Source organism: Cicer arietinum, chromosome 8 (assembly GCF_000331145.2).
Source record: "Cicer arietinum cultivar CDC Frontier isolate Library 1 chromosome 8, Cicar.CDCFrontier_v2.0, whole genome shotgun sequence".
Classification (NCBI taxonomy): Eukaryota; Viridiplantae; Streptophyta; class Magnoliopsida; order Fabales; family Fabaceae; genus Cicer; species Cicer arietinum.
In genome coordinates, this window is record NC_021167.2 from 27,855,774 (window position 1) to 27,877,749 (window position 21,976).

Here is a 21,976-nt window from a genome sequence, read left to right on the forward strand (position 1 = left end):
ACTCCAACTCCCCCATCACAAAACCATATAACAAATATATCTCAAATCCAATCAAACACTCTCTCTCAACAAAAGAAGAAAAAACACACAAAAACTCATCAAACCGTTACTAAAATGGAAATTGAAACAAACCAATCAATTGTAGCAAAAAAAGTATGGAAGACAATACGCATCATTTTGTTCATGTTAAGGAAAGTCATAGCCAAGAGCAAAGTGATATCCGAATTAAATCTCTTGGTTAAACGTGGCAAAATTGCGGCGGTCAAAGCCATCACAAACGCTCTCACTCTCCGCCACTACTCCTCGGCCGCCGTCTCATCCTTTGTATCTCCCCATGATTACGACTTTAGTTGTAGCAACAGTCCGACCGTCATTAAATTCCACAACAAAAAGAAGAACAACCACCACCGCTACCACCACCACCAGTGCCACGATGTTTCCACCGTTCAAAAGGTTCTAGAGATTCTCAATGACATGGAAACTTCTTCTTTTTCTTCTCCTTCTCCGCTAGTGGCATTGTCGGGATTTGACAAAAGCCCTATTGGAAAAAAACAACTTAGAATCACAGATTCGCCGTTTCCTTTAAAGGAAGAGGAAGGAGAAGATTATAGTCACGTGGATATTGCGGCTGAAGAATTTATTAAGAGATTCTATAAGAATCTCAACTTGCAAAAAGAATTGGCTTCTATTCAATCGCCTTACCACAACTCTTGGAACAAATAGAACATTATTGGTCTAGTCTAGTCAAATTTTAATCGTTGATCGAATTAATATTTAAATTCAATTTAACGATTGAAATTTAATTAGACTGACCAGAACAAAACAACAATTACCTTGTTTTTACTCGATCTATTTACTGAATATATAATTTTGTGATAAAAATGACAAAATCACGATGAAGTATCGGATTTTGTTTTATAAAAAGTAAACTACACATTGTATGGGTGTATAAGCACTTTTTTACATTTTACTGCTTTAGTAAAGTAAAAAGTCACGTGATGATGGATTTTAGTAGTTACAAAGAAGCACGTGATTTGATTTACTTTGATGTAGTAGTTTGTTTTGTTGCCCCCTCTTGGATTATGGTTTCAAGATGGAGAGGTGATGTTGGTGCTTATATGGTTAGATAGAGTCTTTAAGTCACACTAAGGTTTTTGAGTTATGTAATACTATGTTTTATGTCTATAAACATGTGCTTTTAAATATCATGTGTTGATAAAAATTGTGTTTGTTCTATGTCCTTCTCTTGTGGTTAAGAATTTCTTGGTTCCCAATGAAGCATATTTAACACTATTTCTTCTACTTTCAATACTAAAGTAAAGATTAAAAGTTGAGAAACAATAAATGTGTTTTTGTGTGGGGTAGTTAAATAAGTATAGAAATACTTTTTTAAGAAAAAAATATTAATTTCACAGTTATAAAGAAATTTAATAATAAATACAATTAATTTTTTAAATTTTAAGTAAAATATAAATAAAATTTACTAAATTTTTTTTAATGTCAAATATTCAACTATTTATATGAAATATTTTTGAATTAATTCAAGAGTATATTAAAAATAATAGTATTAATCGATTCAAAAATGTTTAATTTAATTGTTGTTTATAATAGCAATCACAATTTGATAAATTTTTTCTATAAAAAAGAGTATATTTATTGTCTCTCAATTGGCCCCTCTGAATTATGATAGAGGTTAAACTTCATTTACACAATTCTTAAATAACTTGTAAACTCTTAAAGATTTAAGACACAATTGAAAACATATTACACCATCCAAACATGAACTCAAAAAAATCATACTCAAATAAATCAATTTCATATCTTACCCTTTAAATTAATAAGCGTTTGTATTTGTATTAAGTGTCTTGATTTGAGTTCATAACGTAATGTGTAGCTGTTTCTTAATTGAGTAGTAGATATATTCAATTTAATTACATTCAGTTAAGCAAAACAAAAAAGATAACTGTTTATTCTTAAACAATATCCAATTGCATTCATTAAGCATGATTTATGAAAGAAGAATTAATTAAATAATTTCTATGAAATAATTATTTTTGGTGTTATATATTTTATGAAATTAATGGATGCGTTTGTTATGACTTAAACTCATAAAAGAAAGTGCAATAAAAAATACTAATCTATTAAGTGAGAGATATTTAAAGATTTTTTTAAGAATTAAATGCCCCTTAGAACGTTTAAATACTATCTATAGATTATAGTTTAGAATGTGGTAGCATTTTTCTTAACCATAATTACCAATTTTTTAGCTATGATCAAATTAACCGCGACTAACAAAGGAAAGAAAATATTTAATTAAGTACTTTAGCTACAGTTGCAACCGCTGCAAGCATCACATAAAATTTTGCCACCCTTTAACTACTTAGCTATGGTGGTTATAAGTTATAACCATGCATGGGAAAAGGTCGTTTATTTTTTATTTTTTATTTTTTAAAATTACATTACTTTCAATACACTTTCTGACTAATTTTTGGTAAACCACATGCATAATTCTCATACAAGTAATACAACCATATCATCTAAACTAATTAAGAGAAACTAAACCATATAATCATATATCAATATTAATATCATATAATTAAGATAAAGTCTTGTAACAACCACTCCAAAAATAACTGTACAATACATATAAAATGTAGCATAACTAGAAAAAAGGTAGATTTAAAAAAGTGAAACAAGGTGATAGAAAGAGGACAAATTAAAAAGCTGAACATTGTTATCTCAAACATAAAAAAATAAAATTAAAAGCATGATAGATGATAACCTCCAATCTATCTTGTTTCGGAAGTAGGACCAACTTAAGGCTAAAGCTTATAAAACAAGGGCTTCAAAATTCCTATATAATAATTATTTTTTTCATTTATATTTGGGCTTAGAAAAAATAAAAATCTTTAATCATAACAAATGAAATATCTTACAAGTGTTAAAATATACATCAATTAACATACTCAATTCAATCAAAAATATATATATTCAATTGACATGCTCAATTAAATATTTTACATCTAAAAAAAATAATTTATATATATATATAATAAAAATAATTCTTTTATATATAATTTATAATAAAATCTTATTATTTGCATTGAAAGAAATCTCATTTTTTATCAAAATTTTGCTTTAGAATTTTTTTTTCTTTGGATTTAAACAATATCCAAACACACACATATATATAGTGAAATATCATTTTCTGTTAGTACATTTAGCACTTTAGTAAAAAGAAGTACATTTAGAACCCCAAACATGCTCTAGTTAAATAGTTTTTATTAAATTATTTTGGGCTCATATTCATTGTACATACTTGAATTTAGCACATTTTGTTGATGAAATACGAACAAAAATTTGTAACATTTTTGTTAGCTTTTTATATTAAAAGAAGCCATGAAAAAAAAGTAGCATTTTAACTAAAAGAAAAAGGGAAAAGCAAAACACTAGTGGATAAAATTACTCTAATAAAAAGTTAGTGAGGAAAATTATAGTGCTCTATAATTGAAGCCAATCACTTCCTCAATGTGTCATTCATTATAATCTAGTTGATACTTTTTGTTGTTGATATGTATAAAATGGTTGATACTTGATGCCAAAACCAACGTGTAAATATACAATATACAATATATAACAAAATCATCAATTTGAACCATAAGTTTTGCTTTTAGCCATTGATGATATTTTTAACCTTTTTCTTTCTTGGAGTTAATTTTTATGTATATTCTTTTGTATTAGCTAACCAGTTTTCAACACTTGGCATACAAATTATGGGCATGAATGAGGACTTATTTGCACACATTTATGTAGTAAATGATTGCGTGATTGTGCAATCACAAATTACCCGTAATTTTTTATTTTAAAAAATTAAAAGCTGTTTGAGATTAAGACGTTTGATTGAGATCAGACAATTCAAATAACTGATTATTATGGAGTCACTTTCTGTATGATTGCGTACCAAATTCAAATTCCATGAATGATTATTGACTTAATTACGACATGTAGTGACATATCAACATCATTTTGAACTTCAATCACATTCCATTAATCAATCACACACACAAAATAACTCTAACAACTAAAACTAAATAAATATAATCATTAAACCTTAACTCAACTGACAAATATCGATATTATTAGATTTGACGTTTTGTCTGATTCAAACTTGTAAGTTAATTATGGTAGAATTTATCAATATCTCTTCTAAGATAAAATGAAATAAATATAATCAATTAATTAAAATTTTATTAATAAAAAATATTTAGTTAAAATACTTTTAAAATGTATTATTATAAAATATACAAGCTATATAATACTATATATGTAATATTAAATTTTGATTTTACTTTCTTTTATTTTTATTTAATAATTAATAATTCCTCCACTTTTTTTATGACGAATAATTCCACTTCTTGTTTAGCAACATATCTAGCACTATATCACCTTGCTTATATTTTGAACATTTTGAAGGTAATGATAAAGTTGTAAATCAATGAAAAAGTACAAAATAATTTATAGCACCAAAAGTATTGTTACATTGATAATGCCGTTTTATTGCAACCACTCTATCATAATTTTTTGACAAATGCTACCAAATGTACCAAAGAGCTTGAAACACTTGTTAAGTAACCTTATTATATTAATTATTAGTTTATAATCCTTAAGATCTTACACTCCAACTAAATTAACTTTATATTCTTACAATGTACAAATGAATGATATGCCTAGAACCTGTAAAAGTAGCTAAAATTGTTACATTATGGTCAGATTAAAATATATATACTCTCTGTTTTACTATGTCATTTTAGATAAAAATTATCTCAAATAAATATTATTTTAAATTTTTAGTATAATATAATTATATTTTCAATTATTGCCTCTAATGAGTAATGTTATATACATCGATCTCAAATTATTATATCATACTTTGTATTTAAGGGATCTTTATAGTGTGAAATTATTTTGAGGTACTTAGTGGATTGATTTGTCTGTTTCTTCTAAATAAAAAATATAGAGAGCATTGGCAATGGCAATATATAGTGGAACCATTTTCTAAAAAGACATGCTGCTTTTAATTTATCCAATAAAGAAGAAGTAGAATTATTGCTTCAATTGAAAAAGAATGGGATAAAAGGGACTTTAATTAATAAACTTTTATGTTCTATTTTATTTATATTTATTATGTAGTCGTATGTGTGGTGTGGCTGTTACACGTATCCATGTGTGGTCTAAGAACACATGGAAAGCCAAAAGAGAAAGCCTTGATGGTATCCTAATTAAGGGATTTAACATTTTGTATTTATTTCCTTCTTGTCTTTCTCCCTCATACATTATTTCTAAAAATAATTGATTTTTAATTTTTGTGTGTGAAGGGGTCCATTGAAATAAATGGGATTTGGGATGTCTTGATTGTAAGTTGGGTGGTTTGTGTGTGTGTGTAATCTACGAGTGTATAATATTGTTTTGTTAGAAAAATGGGAGTGAGAGTTTAGGTAAATCAAAGTGAGTTGTAGTATAAAATATTATCATTTAAATATAATTTAGGTGAGGGCAAAAGAGATATGTCTAGAGCTAGTAAATTGTCACTGTGGTGGAAGGATATAACATATTTGTGTTAATCAGAACGTTGGATTGAGAATTGATTTTTGAATAATCTTATTTGAGTGGCGGATGATGGTAGAATTACTTCCTTTTGAAAAGGTCGGTGAAGCATAAATTTTATCCATAAATCTTCGTATATTGTTCAACCTTACTATCAATAAAGATGTGATTATAGTATACCTGATAGGTAATAGCTTTGAGGTTATAGGGTAGGTGGGTTGAAGGAGACATTTGTTTCATTGGGATGAAAGAGTTACTTGAGGAGTGTGCATCTTTTGTAGGTAATATTTTTTTGCATGAAAATTTGGTGGATAAATTACAATGAAAAAATGGTTCAAGTGAATATTATATAGACAAAAGGGGGTACAACATGCTCATGACAAATAAGATTATTCATTCTTGTCCATTTGGCAAGTTTGTGTTGATAAAACAATATTGTTGAAGGTATTCTTATTCTCGTGAAGGCTATTTAATGATAGGTTGCCTACAAAGTCCAACTTGATTCGCGTAGTGTGTTGTCTATAGAAGCTCCGATGTGTGTTGGTAAGTGTGGTGTAGTGCAATCTTAAAACCATTTATTTGTATATTGCTCCTTATTTGGAAAAGTGTGGTTCATGGTTTTGAATTGCTTTGGTGTTTATGCAACATTTTATAATCAGTTTCATGTTCATGCTCATTTTTTCTCTGGCTTATTCCGTAAGAGTTAAAAGCTTCGAGCTTGTGTTTGGAGTATTTAGTTGATCTTTGTATATTATTTTTCTTTTAGGCACATTTTGTGGTTCCAATAATTCGTATTAATAAATTTTGACTTCTTAAAAAAAAATTGTCTAATTAATTATATTTTATATTCACTCATGAATTGTTGTACTAATTCAATAATAATTGTTTGCAACTATATTAGGAGACTATTGGAGCTATGGAAGTATATTATATTTTATTGTGAAGCTTATATTATAATTGTGTTATTTGAATATCAATATACATATATATCACATATGACATTTTTTATATATTTTTTATAATCAATGTTAGTAATTAGTTACGTTAGATACTTTTTATATATTTTTACACCTTTTCTAGAATTTAAATTATAGTCTTTTAACTCTTTAAACTCTTAACTCAAATCAATTGAACTATTAAACTTCCTGCATATGATACTTTATATATTTATCTTTGTCCATTTATCTTTTACTTTTACTTTTTACACTTACACGCATTTTAAAATTTACACACAAAAAACAAGACATTGTACTCGAGATCAAAATTATTATTTGACATCATTTTTCATATTATAATTTGAAGGTGCATGGTTTCTTCCTTTGGGACCAAAGAGAAAAGGCTTAGGATCTAGGCAAGATTCAAAGTAGAATCTCCTATCTTTTTTTTAGTCGAAGCAAGATTTATTCATATCAATTGTATTACACAGTTGTATTTATTTGTAATTTGTGTTTCATTAAGTTAGTTATGATGAATGTAAAAATCAATTATTTTTCCACTATATAAATTCATGCCAAAATTTTCTTTTTAAGTTGTATAGATTACCTTTGATAGCTCATAACCATTGTGCTACATCATCTTTTGATTTAATTCATTGTGATATTTCAAGGTCCTTTGACTAGAGTATTCAAAAAAATTAAAAACTAAATCAAACTGTATAATTGAACCGAATTATTTTTAAACATAACTGACTTATCAAAATTGAGAACCAAACTGTTTTTTCAAAAATAATTTATTAATCGAACTGATTTTTAAAAACTAGAACTAAACTAGTTTTCAGTTCGAAAAAACTAGAACCGAACCTGTTTCTTAGAAGTAATTAAAGTAATTATGTAAATTTTGACTTATAAGAACAAAACACAAAAACTTATAGAAATAAAACAGTGTGGTTCAATTTGATACAAAAATAGTTTAGTTCAATATCATTCATATTATAACAATTTAGTTCAATTCAAATAGATAAAACTAAGTGAAAATTAATTCAATTTAGTTTAAAGTAATAAATTCGTTCACCAATTTATGGTTCACCAATTTATAGAACTCAACTTTTTTTAAACTGAAAATCAATTTAGTTAAGTTTTAAAATTTTGCAAAAGTTACGTGCTAATTCACTAGTTTTCTTGCCCTTATTGACTAGACAAAAACTTGGTTGGAGAAAGAAAACATATGCATCTTTTGACAGTTGTTGTAGGGTCCTCGTTGTTTCACTCCATGGTTCATCTTTATTGCTTGGGAGAATGTATTGATATTGCCATATATCTCATCAAAGTAACTCTAGTTGTTAGGTTAGTTTGTCTAGATTTAAATTCATATTCTTTTTCTTATATTTCATTCAACATCTTTTAACTTACCACTTAAACTACCTACCTGGGACATGTAAACATGATCCAAATGAACTAGTAATTTATTATATAATTAAACATGATTACAAAAATATATGAATTTATTTTTGTGGAGAATAGAGGCATTTATATTTTACAACAACTTATATATTCACTACTTAATCATATACTATGAGTTTTATTTTGTAAAAACCACCTCTGAATTTTTTTTGGAGAAAACCAAAAACTATTAAAATGCAAAAGAGATGGTATAAAAACTTATGTATAAAAAAGATTTGTCTAACGTTTAAATGCATTTAATTTCTTAAAAATAGAAAATTTAACAAGACTAACTTTTATTATACTTGGTTTGATTTAGAAATTTATCAAAGACCGGATAAAATATAAAGCAAAAAACTTGACAAAAATATAAATTTTTTTCATTAAATCACAACACAATTTTTTATTTCAAATACAAATTAAAAATTTATTATTTCTCTCTCCCTGTCTTTTTACCAAACATAGAAGACATGACAGTTTAGTTTATTTTCCAATAAAAAACAAAACAAACATAAGAAAATAGAATAGTTTCATCAAAAACAATAAATAAAATAGAATAGAATAGCATTTGCGTAGGAGGCATGCATTTTTGAAGCAGTTCTTCGAAATTATATGCTGTTTTATTTTTTGATAAAAAAAAAAATACTCTTTTATTTTTGTTATTTTTTCTTCTCGCGATTGAACGTATTCAAGAGAGAGAGAGAGAAGTCGAGAACAGTAGCAGTATATGATTTGATTCGATTCGCGAATTCTGAAATCAAAACGACGCCGTTTTGGTGATGGTAGCTCAACAGCTCTGAACCCTTCGTCATAGAGCGAATCTGATTTCGTTGTTCCAACAATGGCGTCGTGGCTCAAAGTCGCTGAAGGTAACAAACAGATCTCGTTCATTTCATTCGTTTATTCCATCTAATTCTATCTCAATTCATCAATTTCTTTCTCGTTTTGATTAATTTTATTAGCTCCATGTTTTTCGATTTAGTAGTTGTTAATTTTGATCTCGATGCTTGATTGATGATCATCGGTACAGGAAAATGAAATCATAGATAAATGCTTAATGCAGTGTAAAAGATGATGCTAAATAAAAGTTGCATAGTTTTTTTTTATGATTATTTTGGCAATGGACTGTGATTCTGATTTATTGGAAATTAGGCAATTAAATGAAGCATTGAAATGTTAAAGGTGAATAATGAATATTGCTTGTTCTTTCATAGTCAAAATATCATGTAGTCACTAAGGTTTGTTATTTAGAACCGCGCTTGATGAAGAGTCACAGAACAGGTTTCTTAAAGCTGATTTTGTTGAGCTTGAAATGTGATTAGTTTGATCTTCATTCAATGCTTCCGACTTACAGACCGGAAAATGCATGGTATTATTGTGACTAAGTGTTGTGTTAGTTAGTTTATTAGAATTGCGGTCGATGAAGGATCACAGAACTGGTTTCTTAAATCTGATTTTGGTGAGCTTGAAATGTGATTAGTTTGATCTTCATTCAATGCTTCCGACTTACAGACTGGAAAATGCATGGTATTATTGTGACTAAGTGTTGTGTTAGTTAGTTTATTAGAATCGCGGTCGATGAAGGATCACAGAACTGGTTTCTTAAATCTGATTTTGGTGAGCTTGAAATGTGATTAGTTCGATCTTCATTCAATGCTTCCGACTTACTGACCGGAAAATGCATTTTATTGTTGTGACTAAGTGTTGTCAATCGCAAATCACACAAAATAGGGGTTTGTTCAAACTATGTTACGCTACCGTGTGTTATAAGTGCAATTCAGTGTTGTCAATTGCGGATCACAAGAAATAGCAGCTTGTTCAAATCCCGTTATGCTATAGTGCTAAAGCGATGCAATAGCAGCTGTTTGACAAAATTTTGTACTAAATAGTGTTTTGCGGAGCAATAGCGATTTGTTCAAATTCTGCTTTGTTATAGTGCCACTATAGCGGCTATTTGAAATCGCGGGTGCAATTTGACAACACTTTGTACTAAATCATGTATTGTGAAACAATAGCGGTTTGTTCAAAATCTTCCACGCTATGGCGCTGTAGTTGTTATTTGACAACATTGTTTGGATCCCTCTTTCATTCATGCATATTGCTTTTCTCTTTTATCAGATTTTTTGTCTAGGAGAAAGGGAGTGGGGGAGGATTATGTCACTTGGTGTTGTTTCATTGTAGGGTGTGCAGTGATGTACTAGAAGTGCCTTTCTCCTACCTTTGTTGCTTTATGACTGTCTCATTTTGAACTCAAAATCAAATTTGACATGTACTTTTTTGTGGCCTTGATTGATCAGATTTATTTGAAGTTGTTGATCGAAGAGCGAAGTTGGTTGCTGCTGACACAGCTGAAGAACAATCTGATTCTAAGTCTCCAGGTTTAGATTTTATTTCTTTTAGCTATCAATACTTAATCTTGTATTAGATCTGTATTCTTTGCTGTAAAGATGTGCTGCCAATATAATTGTAAGATTAAACTTTTGAAGTTGAAACAACTGTTGATTAGTAGGTTTCTTGTGTTCTAGGTTTTGATTCAAATATTGATAGTCCTTTGACCCTAGTAGATTAGGAATTAAAGCATTAGAGAGAAAATAAGGGTAACACCTACTTTGGAAAAGACGGTTGAGCCTCACCTTTGGCATGTGTCGACAAACCCCATAGAGGTTCTACTAAGGAGGGCAGGCATATAAGATAGGGAATTATGTTTTTCAGATAACCAGATATATGTTATGTATATGCATACTCTCCTAATATTGTGAGTGCTTACTTTTGTTCTATTGTTGCCTTTTTGAAATTAGCTTCAAATGGGCAAGGGTCTCAAGGCAAGAGGACACGATCAAAACCTAAGGTATTACCGCTGAATTTCTATCCTCATAATGTGTGTCATATTGACATCTAACTTGTCTTCTTGAGCTTTCCAGGCTCAAAAGGGACTGTCCAGCCCATCAACTATAATTAGTGACACTACTAAGGAGAAAAGTGGATCTCCAGAAGCAACATTGGATGTAGCAATTCCAAGCGACAAAGTTGATCCTGTAGACAACAATGATGGGAGCGATTCCATTTCCACAAATCAACCGAAGGAGCAGCAACCTACTGATGCAACGTCGCCCATATTAGGATCTTCATTGGCAAAAATGCTAGCTAGTGATACCAGTAAACACGACACAGGTGATGTGGAAGTCTTGGTAAACGATGCTGACGTTGATGTTACCACTACTGCAAATAATGAGCCTGTCAAAGAGAATGCTTCAGATATTCATGAAGTGGATGCTTCTTCTTCTCCCAGAGGAATTAAAGGCCCCATCCACAAACCCACGAGTACTGGCCAAATTACTAAGTCTGGAGATTTAGACTCCAACCAAAATATGGATCAAGAAAAAACTGAATCTGTGACTGTGGCCGATGATGTAGCTCCAAATAGTGATAATACACTTACAGATTCTGATATAAAAGTTGAACCTATCGTGAATCAGAAGAGCCAAGAGGATCATAAAACTGACATCTCCCCAAAGAAAGTACAGGATCAACTTGAAGAGGTAACATTTATTGTGGAGAAATTTATTCATTATTACTTATATATAACATCTTTCAAAAAAAATTCTTCTAATTTTTTAGTTGGTACATAGGCCCAAGGATTGCTCAAAACAACAAAATCTACTGGTCAGTCTAAAGAGGCAAGGTTGGCTCGGGTAAGAAGAATGTTGTTTAAACTGTCAGTTTTGTTAGCTAAGGACTCCTTAAATGGGAAAAGCTGATCAGAGGTCAATCCTGTAGATTAGTTCTGGAATGTTTGAAAGAGTTTCTTCCTAATTCTTCCAATAGATGTCTGTTTGATATTTTTCTAATGATGCTCAGGTTTGTGCTGGACTATCATCCCGCCTTCAGGAATACAAATCCGAAAATGCACAGTTAGAAGAACTTCTTACTGCAGAGGTAAAGTGCTATTGCTGTTTCCTGTTAAAGAGACTAGAAAATCTTGTTATGCACTTGAAATAAAACACTTTAATGTATTGCATTTCTAAATAAATTCTAAATTTACAGAGAGAGCTGAGTAAATCATATGAGGCTAATATAAAGCAGCTACACAAGGATTTGTCTGAAAGTAAAAAGGAAGTTACAAGAGTGGAGTCAAATATGGCTGAGGCCTTGACAGCTAAAAATGCTGAAATTGAGGCAGTTTTAAGTTCTGTGGAAGCAATTAAGAGACAGGCTGCGTTATCAGAAGGAAATCTAGCTTCCCTGCAGGTTAGTTATTGAAGTGTGTCTTGCACCTGAACTATATTATGTACCATATGCTTTGCTCTCGTGAAAGCTTTTTCTTTCTTTCTTTCTTTATTAAAAATACTTTCATATCTTATTACTACAGCCCTACGCTGTTTATATAGGAAAAGAAATTATAATAGTAATAATGCCAAAATCATAAAATAAAAATAAATAGAATAATATAAAATAAAAGAGAATCAAATTTGATTTCCCTTGATTCTTCAAGATCTACCTTTTTCAGTTTCTTTTGTCAATCTCTTTCTCTACATGTAGGATTTTTCGTTGTACCATAGTCCATAGCTTAATTATATCATGTTTTATTTTTATAATTTTTAAGGCATGGGTAACACTGTATACCTTATCAGGCAAACATGGAGTCTATGATGAGAAATCGGGAACTAACAGAGACAAGGATGATGCAGGTAATCAGGTTCTCTAATGCATGTAAGATTCCCTTAATTTGTCATGTCCCATTCATAAGATAAAGCTGTTTGCATCATAAAAGTGCTACTCTTGCAGGCTCTAAGAGAGGAGTTAGCATCTGTTGAGCGGAGAGCAGAAGAGGAGCGCGCTGCACATAATGCTACCAAGATGGTCCGTAATTTGTATTCTATAGTTTTATGTGTTTATGCATTTTATATTGTTTTCTTAATGATTATGTGTTTTGTAGAGCAGGCTGCTATGGAAAGAGAAGTAGAATTGGAGCATAGAGCAGTTGAGTCATCTACAGCCCTTGCGAGAATACAGGTGACGTCAGCACCTACTGCTTTTAAACTTTTAATTGGGATGCAATTGCAAATCATATTAAAAGCATAATAATGATAACATAATATACCTGGTGGTTGCCAAGTTGTTTATGCGACTATAAATGCTATGAAATTTGAAATCTAGAGCTTGTGCATGAAATAAATCATCGGATTTTAAGCATAGTTGGAAATTTATCCGTGAGAAAACATTTCAAAATAACACTTGGATCTTGTTTGGATAAGCAGCTTAATTAAGCGCTTATCATATGAGTGGTTATGTTTAAGCTATTTCGATGACAAAAGATAAAATAAAGTCAAATTGGTTGTTTTCATTAACTATTTTTAAGCAGTTATGAAAATAAGCTGAAAATAGCTTTTGGGCACATCATAAGTTGTTTCCATAAGCTCTCCCAAACAATCTCACAAGTACTTATGTTAGTAGATAAGGTCAAATAAGTCAATCCAAACAGGCTTGTATTTAGGATGCTAGTATCCAGGCCTTGCATTGTTTTTTAGGCTGCAAGGGGCTGGTCATATCACTATTTGGCATCCTTGTTTAGACAAAAGGTGTTTTAGAAGGAAAAGGGGGAAGTACTAATCCTCCTCAAACTGAATAAAGAAAGTACTAGAAATTTAAAAATGAGTAAAACTGCCAAATTTTCTGTCTAAATTGTTAAAAAAAAGAGTTTACTTTACACAACTATTAGATTAGAAGAACACCACTAAGGTTATATATACAAAAAGGGTCTAGTAAACTAAATCTTAAACTGATTAGAAATTTTTCCATCCCCAAAAACTTTCAAGCTTTTGCTCATATTAAATTTGAAAGTAGGGGTAGGTTCATCTACCCCTATTCAATGCTGCTACACAAGTCTGACAACATTCTCTTAAGCTTATTTTTATGTGGCCTCTTGTCCTACCCCCCAATGCTCTTCAGATTGGCCAATTTAGACGTGTTAATTGGAGGCTTTTGAGAATATAGGGGATTGGGAGAAGAAGTTACTTATTTTAAAGTATTCCAAGTAGCATTTATACAAGCATCAGTGATGCTATTTGGGTCTTGCTATTTTAAATTTTAATAGGTCATCTGTTTTACAAAATAAGGCTTGGTTGTTGTTGATCTATTTTACAAAATAGTAACGAACAATAGTAACAAATTCACCAGCATAAATCTGGTATGGCTGCTTTGGTTCTCCCTTTAAAGCTATTTTGATTGTAGAATTGTTATTGACATCAATGTTGAACATATACATTGATTTGTTAGTTTATTCTCTTTTCAGAGAATAGCAGATGAAAGGACATCAAAGGTCACAGAACTTGAGCAGAAGGTGGCACTTCTTGAGGTACGTTGTAAAAGAGTTAAAGCATTTCTTTGTGAATATGAAGGCTGATTATTAGGGATTACTATTCAAAATATGGATCTGCTGAAAAGTTCAATGGGAATCTCTGTTATTAGGTTGAGTGCTCATCTTTAAATCAAGAGCTGCAAGATATGGAAGCCCGTTTGCGCCGGGAACAAAAAAAATCACCAGAAGAGGCCAATCAAATAATTCAGGTATAGACACATACTTGTGAGAAGAAAGTAGCCCACTTTGAATCTTACAGAGTCAGTGCCCTTTTGATTTATTTTCCAAACCAAAAATGCATTTGATATGCTGTGTACATGTAAATAGAGGACATATTTATCTCTACTTTTTGCATAAAAGTGTTATTGTTTAGAAGTAAATATTTCCCCGTATTTGCTGTTGTTTACAAAATATTATATAGAAGAAAGCTTGAGTTCTTTTAGTGATTATGGATTCTGTTTGCTACATTACATAATTTCAACGCCTACTGCCATAGTAGTTAGTATTGCATGTATCGTCGATTCAAATTGTGATACGAGACAAAACATAGCTACCAATGCAAATAGGGATGGGAATAGGTTAGGCCGTCCGTCAGGGGCCTATGGCCTGGCCTATTTAATAAAAAGGCTAGGCTCAGGCTATTTTTAAAGTCTGTTTATTTAAATAGGTCAGACTCAGGCTTATAAAAAAGCCTATTAGACATGACAGGCTGGTCTATAGATATTTTATTATTTATTAATGTTATTTTTTATTATTATATTAATAATATTATTTCCTATTTTAAATTCTATCAATTAGGCAACCACTTAGTAGTCATTCCATATTCGGTAGCCGTTCCATATTTGGTAGTCGTTCCATATTCGGTAGCCATTCAATTAGTCAATCACTCAATAGTCGTTCCATATTTGTTTGAGAGCTAATCATGGGTGCATTTGTTTTAGGAAAAAAAATCTATTATTTGAAACCAAAAATTATGCTTTAGGGTTTAAAGGATGTTTGTTTCAAATTTTTTAAAATATATTTTATTAAAAAAATTATTTTTTGTTTAATATATATAGATATATTCATTGATATTGGTATGTGGAGAGCATCATGTGGTATGAGTAGAACATTTAAATGTTTTAATATGAATAAGGTTTTTAAATAGGCTTCCAGGGCAGACCAGACTTTTAAAAAGGCCAGACTAGATTTTTAAAAAGGTCAGGCCAGGCTGAAAAAAAAGCCTATGATAGGCCTAGGCCTAAAAAATTAATCGTAGGCCAGGTTCAGGCCTTTCAAAGCCTGACCTAGCCTATTCCCACCCCTAAATGCAAATCACAAGCCTAATCATTTCGAACTCTGAATTGGTGACCGAATCAGATGTATCACGGTGGAATCGTTTGATTCGCGATACACAGATGAATTTGATACATGAGGCAAAAACTTCAAGCCGAAAAAGTGGCCGGTTTCCATGAAAACGTGTGAGTTGTCTTCTACAATAGGTCTTCCAATGCACGATATGTATCCCGATTTGATAATCATGCTTATAACTTCCACTCCTGCTTTTTTTTATAATTGAAATACCAATTATACCTGATCTTTTTTAACCAAAAAATATCAAGAGGGGGGAGGAGTGAGTTGTGTGCTTAAATTTCTAGGGACTTAGTTAACCATGGGTACAATTGGTGAACACTAGTCAAAAGCTACAGCTTGCCACAACTGTTTCCGCCTCCAACTGGCCAAGGGAGTATTGGGCCATTGGCATGTATCATTAGTATTTCGATTTCTGCAGTAACAATCATAATAATATTAGTGATAAATATTCATCCGTATGGAATTATAACCTTGTAAGTTTGGTATATCAAGGTTCAGGCATGGCAGGAAGAAGTGGAGCGTGCACGTCAGGGTCAGAGGGAAGCTGAAAACAAGTTATCTTCCTTGGAGGTATTTTTTAAAAATATTTGCGTATGAAGTTTATTGGAGATAATGAACTTATATCTTGCAAGTTAAGGTTTGGTTCATATTATTCATTAGTTTCACTATTTCAGGCTGAACTGCAAAAAATTAGAGTTGAAATGGCTGCCATGAAGAGGGATGCTGAGCATTATTCACGTCAGGTAATATTATCACATGGAATCCCAACTAGTAACATACTCTGACACTCTTAACACATTCCATTATTATTGGGTGAAATGAAATCCCCTCTGGGCACTGCCAACCAATCTGGCCACACTATTAGTAGGGCCGGAATCGTATTTTCACCAATAAAAGAGTTTCTATGTTGCAACGGTACAGTACCGGTACCCGGTACAAAGCAGGTACAGGATGGTATGACTGTTTAACTAACCAACCTGACCAATAAAAGAGTGTCTATGTTGCATAGGTTGGTACTGTACCGGGTACCCACCACTGCAAACAATTTTTGATTACCATTGGTGAATTTTCTATTGAGGTATAACTCTCGCAACAAAACTAAGTGGAGTGATGATATGAAAATCTACTTCAAATGCTATTAGCATATCATGATATTCTTCTGTGAGTTTTGACATAAACACAGTCGAAGTTAACTTAGTTCTTTTTATTTTGATTTTATGGCAATTTTGAAACACTACTTGTTCTTGTTCTAAGCATCATGTTCTTGTAACAGGAGCATATGGAGTTAGAGAAACGCTATCGGGAACTGACTGATCTTTTGGTAATTTTTGTCATGGTTAAATTTCAGAAAAGTTTTGTAATCTTCAATACATTCATGTGTTACTTTTATTGCAGTACTACAAACAAACACAATTAGAAACCATGGTCAGCGAAAAAGCTGCTACAGAGTTTCAATTGGAGAAGGAAATTAAGCGACTTCAAGAAGCACAGGTATGTGCTTAGGCTCCTGTGGCTACTTGTGATTATTAAATTGACTTGGCCAGTTTTTGACACCATTGTCATGTTGAACAGGCAGAGACTGAGAGAAATAGAGTTTCTCGTCGAGCATCATCAGCTTGGGAAGATGAGGCTGAAATAAAAACCCTAGAGTATGTTTTTGCTTATTATTATGGTAGCATTTATCTTGTTTTTCTGTAATGCATTTGATCAAAATAACCATAAACTTAACCTCAATGGTCATGTTCTTTGCCAGTAGAGAGGGAAGTTCCTTCACACCCATTAAAATGCATCAATCCCTTCTTTTACTCGTTTGATTACATCCATGTTTCAAATAATCTCTTATTTATATTTTCTTCATATTCTAATTTGTTCATTTCCACATAATACATATAGTTTAGTTGTGATTTTCTTATGATCTCTCTGTTAAATCATTTAATTGCAGGCCTCTTCCTTTGCATCAACGTCACTTGGTTGGTGCAAGTATTCAGGTATGACAGCCATTTTAATTTGTTATTTTCATCTTCCAATTGAACAATACTTTTTACTTAGTATCTTGCATGCCTCATGCAGTGGCAGAAAGCAATTAAACTGCTAGATTCAGGGGCTGTCAGAGCCACAAGATTTCTCTGGCGTTATCCAACAGCTCGAGTTATTCTATTTTTCTACTTGGTGAGATAAGTTAGATGTTTAAAATGTATAATAGCTGACATGAACCCAAACCCGAATCCAGGCAAGAATTTCATTTTGCTAACCTTGAGATATTGCAAATTTGCAACAGGTGTTTGTACATCTCTTCTTAATGTATCTCTTGCATCGCCTTCAGGTAAAAGACACTCAGCTAATTTTGACATATGACAATTTTTTAATACATGCAGCTATGTTAACCCTATCCTAATGGATAGATTATTATTGCAATCAAATTTAGTTGACTCTAGGTATATTTTTTATCCTCTATTATGTAGGTACAAACAGACAGTATGGCTGCTAGAGAAGTTGCAGAATCTATGGGACTTTCTAACCAGAATTTACCATGAATTATCTAAATATTTCATTAAAGACTTTTCTGACCACATATTTTCAAGTGTACATTTTAAAAGCAGCTGGTTTGGGTGGCGAGATAACAGTTCGGCGAATACTCAAGTTTGCGAACCGAAATAGGAACTGAACAAGTATCTAATGTCTTGAGGTGAATCTCAGAGAAATTGTTGCGTGCTGGAGTTAGGACAATTAGAATTCGTTAATGTAAATGATTATTAAATGGATGGAAGCATCTCTATCTCGATATTCCCGCGAACAGTATTGTTTAATCATGTTTGTTCAGTCCCTTTTTTCTTCTGCTGAAAATTGTATTTTGAGGAAATAACAATATTGTAGATACAAATTTATTTTGTTTTTTCATTTTTTGGTATTTACCAAACTTGAAAGAAGAAACATTACCTACTTTATAACTTGTTAGCCTGAGAATCTAAACGTTGTTCTTTACTGTATAATATATTATTGAGAATATTAAATATGGAAAATGTTCTAAATAATAATAGACGTTTCAAACTTTCTAAACCTGTTCTTTTATTCATTCATTCACATGAAATAAGTGGTAGGAATGTAACATTCACTTGAACTAGATGACGGCAAGTTTGTCTTATTCGTACTTTTTATGTTCTCAAAATACAATGTAAAATTTATTTATTAAAAATAATGACTTTAAATTAATGTATAAGAATAAATGAATATTTTATTCAAAGTGTAGTTTGCCTTGTTTTTATTTTTTCATTTTTAAATAGCATTTTTTAAAAAGAAAAAAATAGAAATATATATACTCATTATAAATGCATTTTTAGAATTAGTTTTGAAACAAATGAATTATTTTAGTAAAAAGGGTAAAGGATTATTTTTTAAATAACTCATTTTAAAAAAATTGAGAGTATGCATATAATTGTATGTTTTATATAAATAAAAAATGTATCTTAATAATGTGTTACAAATGACAATTTGTAAAATAGACATAATTTATTTATTAATATGATAAATTCTACTATAATTAACTCATAAAATTGTGAAGTTTTGGATTCAAACCAAAATAAGACGTTCAATCCGGTCAAAGGATAAGGCCACCGAAGCAAGTGCGCCTCCCTAAAAAATAAAATTTTTTACTTAAAAAAAGGCCTCATATTTTTTTATCTATGAAAAAGGCCTCACATTTTAATATTCTTAAAACTAATTTTGATAAAATTTTATATAAATTAAATAAAATATTTTGTTTTTATTACAAATTATTTAATACTTATCTCAGTACAACTAAATTGGTTAATTAAGACAGATAAAAGATGAGTATATCATTAATATAAAAATACTAGTTATAAATAGAGAGATCATGAGATAAATAGTGAACATATTGTTAACATGAGTTACTTGAGTGTGGTACAATATATACACATTCTTTTCTTCTTCAACTAAAATATGAAAAATTTTACATGAGTGCCTGATGTTGCCGTATAACCGTTGAAATGTCTTATTTCATTATTTGAAAAATATAGAGAAAATAGATTTGAAAATGTCATTAATTTTGTTAAAAAAATTTATATAATTATTAAATAAAATATTAATAATTTATTTATTAAATTTTGAAAATACCTTATCTAATAATTGAGAATTGTACTCGGCACCCCCCACTTTTACCTCCCACCCCCAACTATAAGTAAAAGACCATACTGCCCCTAATTTTAACTATAAAACCCTAAAAAAAATACACTTTCCTTTTTTCACCCATTTGTTCGAAACTCTGAAACATCCGATTCTCCCACCCTACCAAATATTCGAACCTTTCACACATTCGAAGTGAAAAAGTAAGGAAATTTCGAACCTTTCGTTCAATGTCAAAGCTTCGAAGCATGATTTTTTTCAGACTTTTCCAGACATTCGAAACTTTCGTTGAATGTCAAACTTTCGAAGCCTTTTTTTTTTTTCTTCAGATTTTTCCAGACATTCGAAACTTTCTTTGAATGTCAAACTTTCGAAGCAAGTTTTTTCCAGAAATGTTCAACCTTTCGAACCTTTCGTTGAACTTGAAACATTCGAAGTTCAAAAGTTTCGAAGGTTTCGTTGAAGGTGAAATATTCGAAATGTAAAAGATTCGAGCATTTCTGAAAGATTCGAAAAATCATGTTTCGGAACTTTGAGATTGATGCAAAGTTTCGAAATGTTGTCAAAAGTTTGGTTTCCCAGTGAAAGTTTTGAAATGTTATTTGAGTTTTTTTAATTTTTTTTCATTTGTTTTTAATATTGGTATATTGATATATTGCAGTGCCTAGAATGAGAGGTGCATTTGGTCAGATTATTCGTAACATCATAAGTGACAGACGTGATGGTGTAGAGAGAATTCCACCAACAACATCAAACAGACGACGCAACGAAGCAAATCGTCCAATTAGGCAGTGTCGTCGAAGACAACAGGAGGTCCAGGACGATGATGTTGACTCCACCGAGCATGCACATATGGAGGAGGATGCCCCTCAGCCGCCACAGATGGAGCAGACCGCTGATGATATTCCTGATACTTCTGCACATCCTAATGCTGATGAGTCAGATGATGCTGATGAGTCGGATGATGCTGCTGATATTGATGATCAGGATCAGCAGACCGGATTTCCCAGAGGACCGACGGTGACATCTTTGTTGACACAGTATGAGCATCACGTGGCTCGGAGGTTATGGGAAGGAGAGGTATTAAATTAATTTCTTTTATATTTAATTATTTGTGTTTAAGTTTATTAAATTAAATGAATGTCTATATAAATGTTTAATTATATTCATTTTACATTTTATGTTTATTTAATTAATTATATATTAATATAAATGTTTAATTATTTGTTTATTTGTGTTTAAGTTTATTAAATTAAATGAATGTTTATATAAATGTTTAATTAGTTTTATTTTTAAGTTTATTTTTATTTAATTAATTATATATTAATATAAATGTTTAATTATTTGTTTATTTATGTTTAAGTTTATTAAATTAATTGTATGTTAATATAAATGTTTAATTATATATATTTTTAAGTTTAATTAATCTCAATTGTTCTGTAATTACTCGTAGGATCGTGGATCAATAAAGGTAATTACTCACGGATTGAAACTGAAGAAGTTTGCGGAAGTTCCTATGCCAGCTCCTGTAGAGCATTGGATTCAGGAATCTGGGCTGATGCATCTATCTTCAGGCTACCTCACAATGGCGGATGCTGGTCTGATATCGGCATTTGTTGAAAGATGGCACAGAGAGACCATCTTATTTCATCTGCCATTTGGAGAGATGACTATCACCTTAGATGATGTCGCAACTCTCCTTCACATCTCACCGCATGGTAAATTTTTTGATGCACCTTTGAATATGAATACTAATAATGCTGCAAGAGCTGCACATGAGTACTTAGGTGCAACATGGGAGGAAGCATGTGCTGAGATTAGTTATAATAAATGTGTCCAATATAGATTGCAATGGTTGTGTGATTTGTATAGCCGTCTCATTCAAACTAACCAGTTTGAGTGTGCGGCTAGAACGTATCTGTTGCATTTAGTTGGCTGCACTATTTTCGCCGATAAAACACATACGCGTGTTGAGGCGAAATACATTACTCTTTTTATTGATTTACATCGCTGTCGAGACTACTCGTGGGCTTCTGCGGCATTAGTTTTCCTTTATGACAACTTGGGAGATGGAGCTGTCCACGACACTCGACAACTGGGAGGTTACATGAGCCTACTGCAGGTATATCATTTATATTAAGTT

The 21,976-nt window shown here is 31.1% G+C and overlaps 2 protein-coding genes and 1 long non-coding RNA gene across 3 annotated transcripts; all 3 read left to right on the forward strand.

The window, feature by feature from the left end:
• LOC101510669 (uncharacterized) lies at positions 1-1,205 on the forward strand. The gene has a single exon (XM_004512976.4). The coding sequence runs from the start codon at positions 115-117 to the stop codon at positions 721-723; it is 609 nt and encodes a 202-aa protein (XP_004513033.3). The 5' UTR covers positions 1-114; the 3' UTR covers positions 724-1,205.
• Positions 1,206-5,109: 3,904 nt separating this feature from the next.
• LOC140919048 (uncharacterized) lies at positions 5,110-7,132 on the forward strand. Its single transcript, XR_012161683.1, has 2 exons — positions 5,110-6,147; positions 6,907-7,132. It is a non-coding gene; the product is annotated as an uncharacterized lncRNA (long non-coding RNA).
• A 1,402-nt stretch (positions 7,133-8,534) lies between these two features.
• LOC101510990 (golgin candidate 1) lies at positions 8,535-18,657 on the forward strand. Its single transcript, XM_004512977.4, has 21 exons — positions 8,535-8,851; positions 10,280-10,360; positions 10,781-10,830; positions 10,904-11,521; positions 11,612-11,674; positions 11,841-11,918; positions 12,027-12,230; positions 12,614-12,670; positions 12,768-12,842; positions 12,924-12,995; positions 14,275-14,337; positions 14,451-14,549; positions 16,186-16,263; positions 16,368-16,436; positions 16,967-17,014; positions 17,089-17,184; positions 17,266-17,342; positions 17,636-17,681; positions 17,764-17,862; positions 17,972-18,016; positions 18,156-18,657. The coding sequence occupies exons 1-21, from the start codon at positions 8,824-8,826 to the stop codon at positions 18,225-18,227; spliced, it is 2,118 nt and encodes a 705-aa protein (XP_004513034.1). The 5' UTR covers positions 8,535-8,823; the 3' UTR covers positions 18,228-18,657.
• The last annotated feature ends 3,319 nt before the right edge of the window (positions 18,658-21,976 follow it).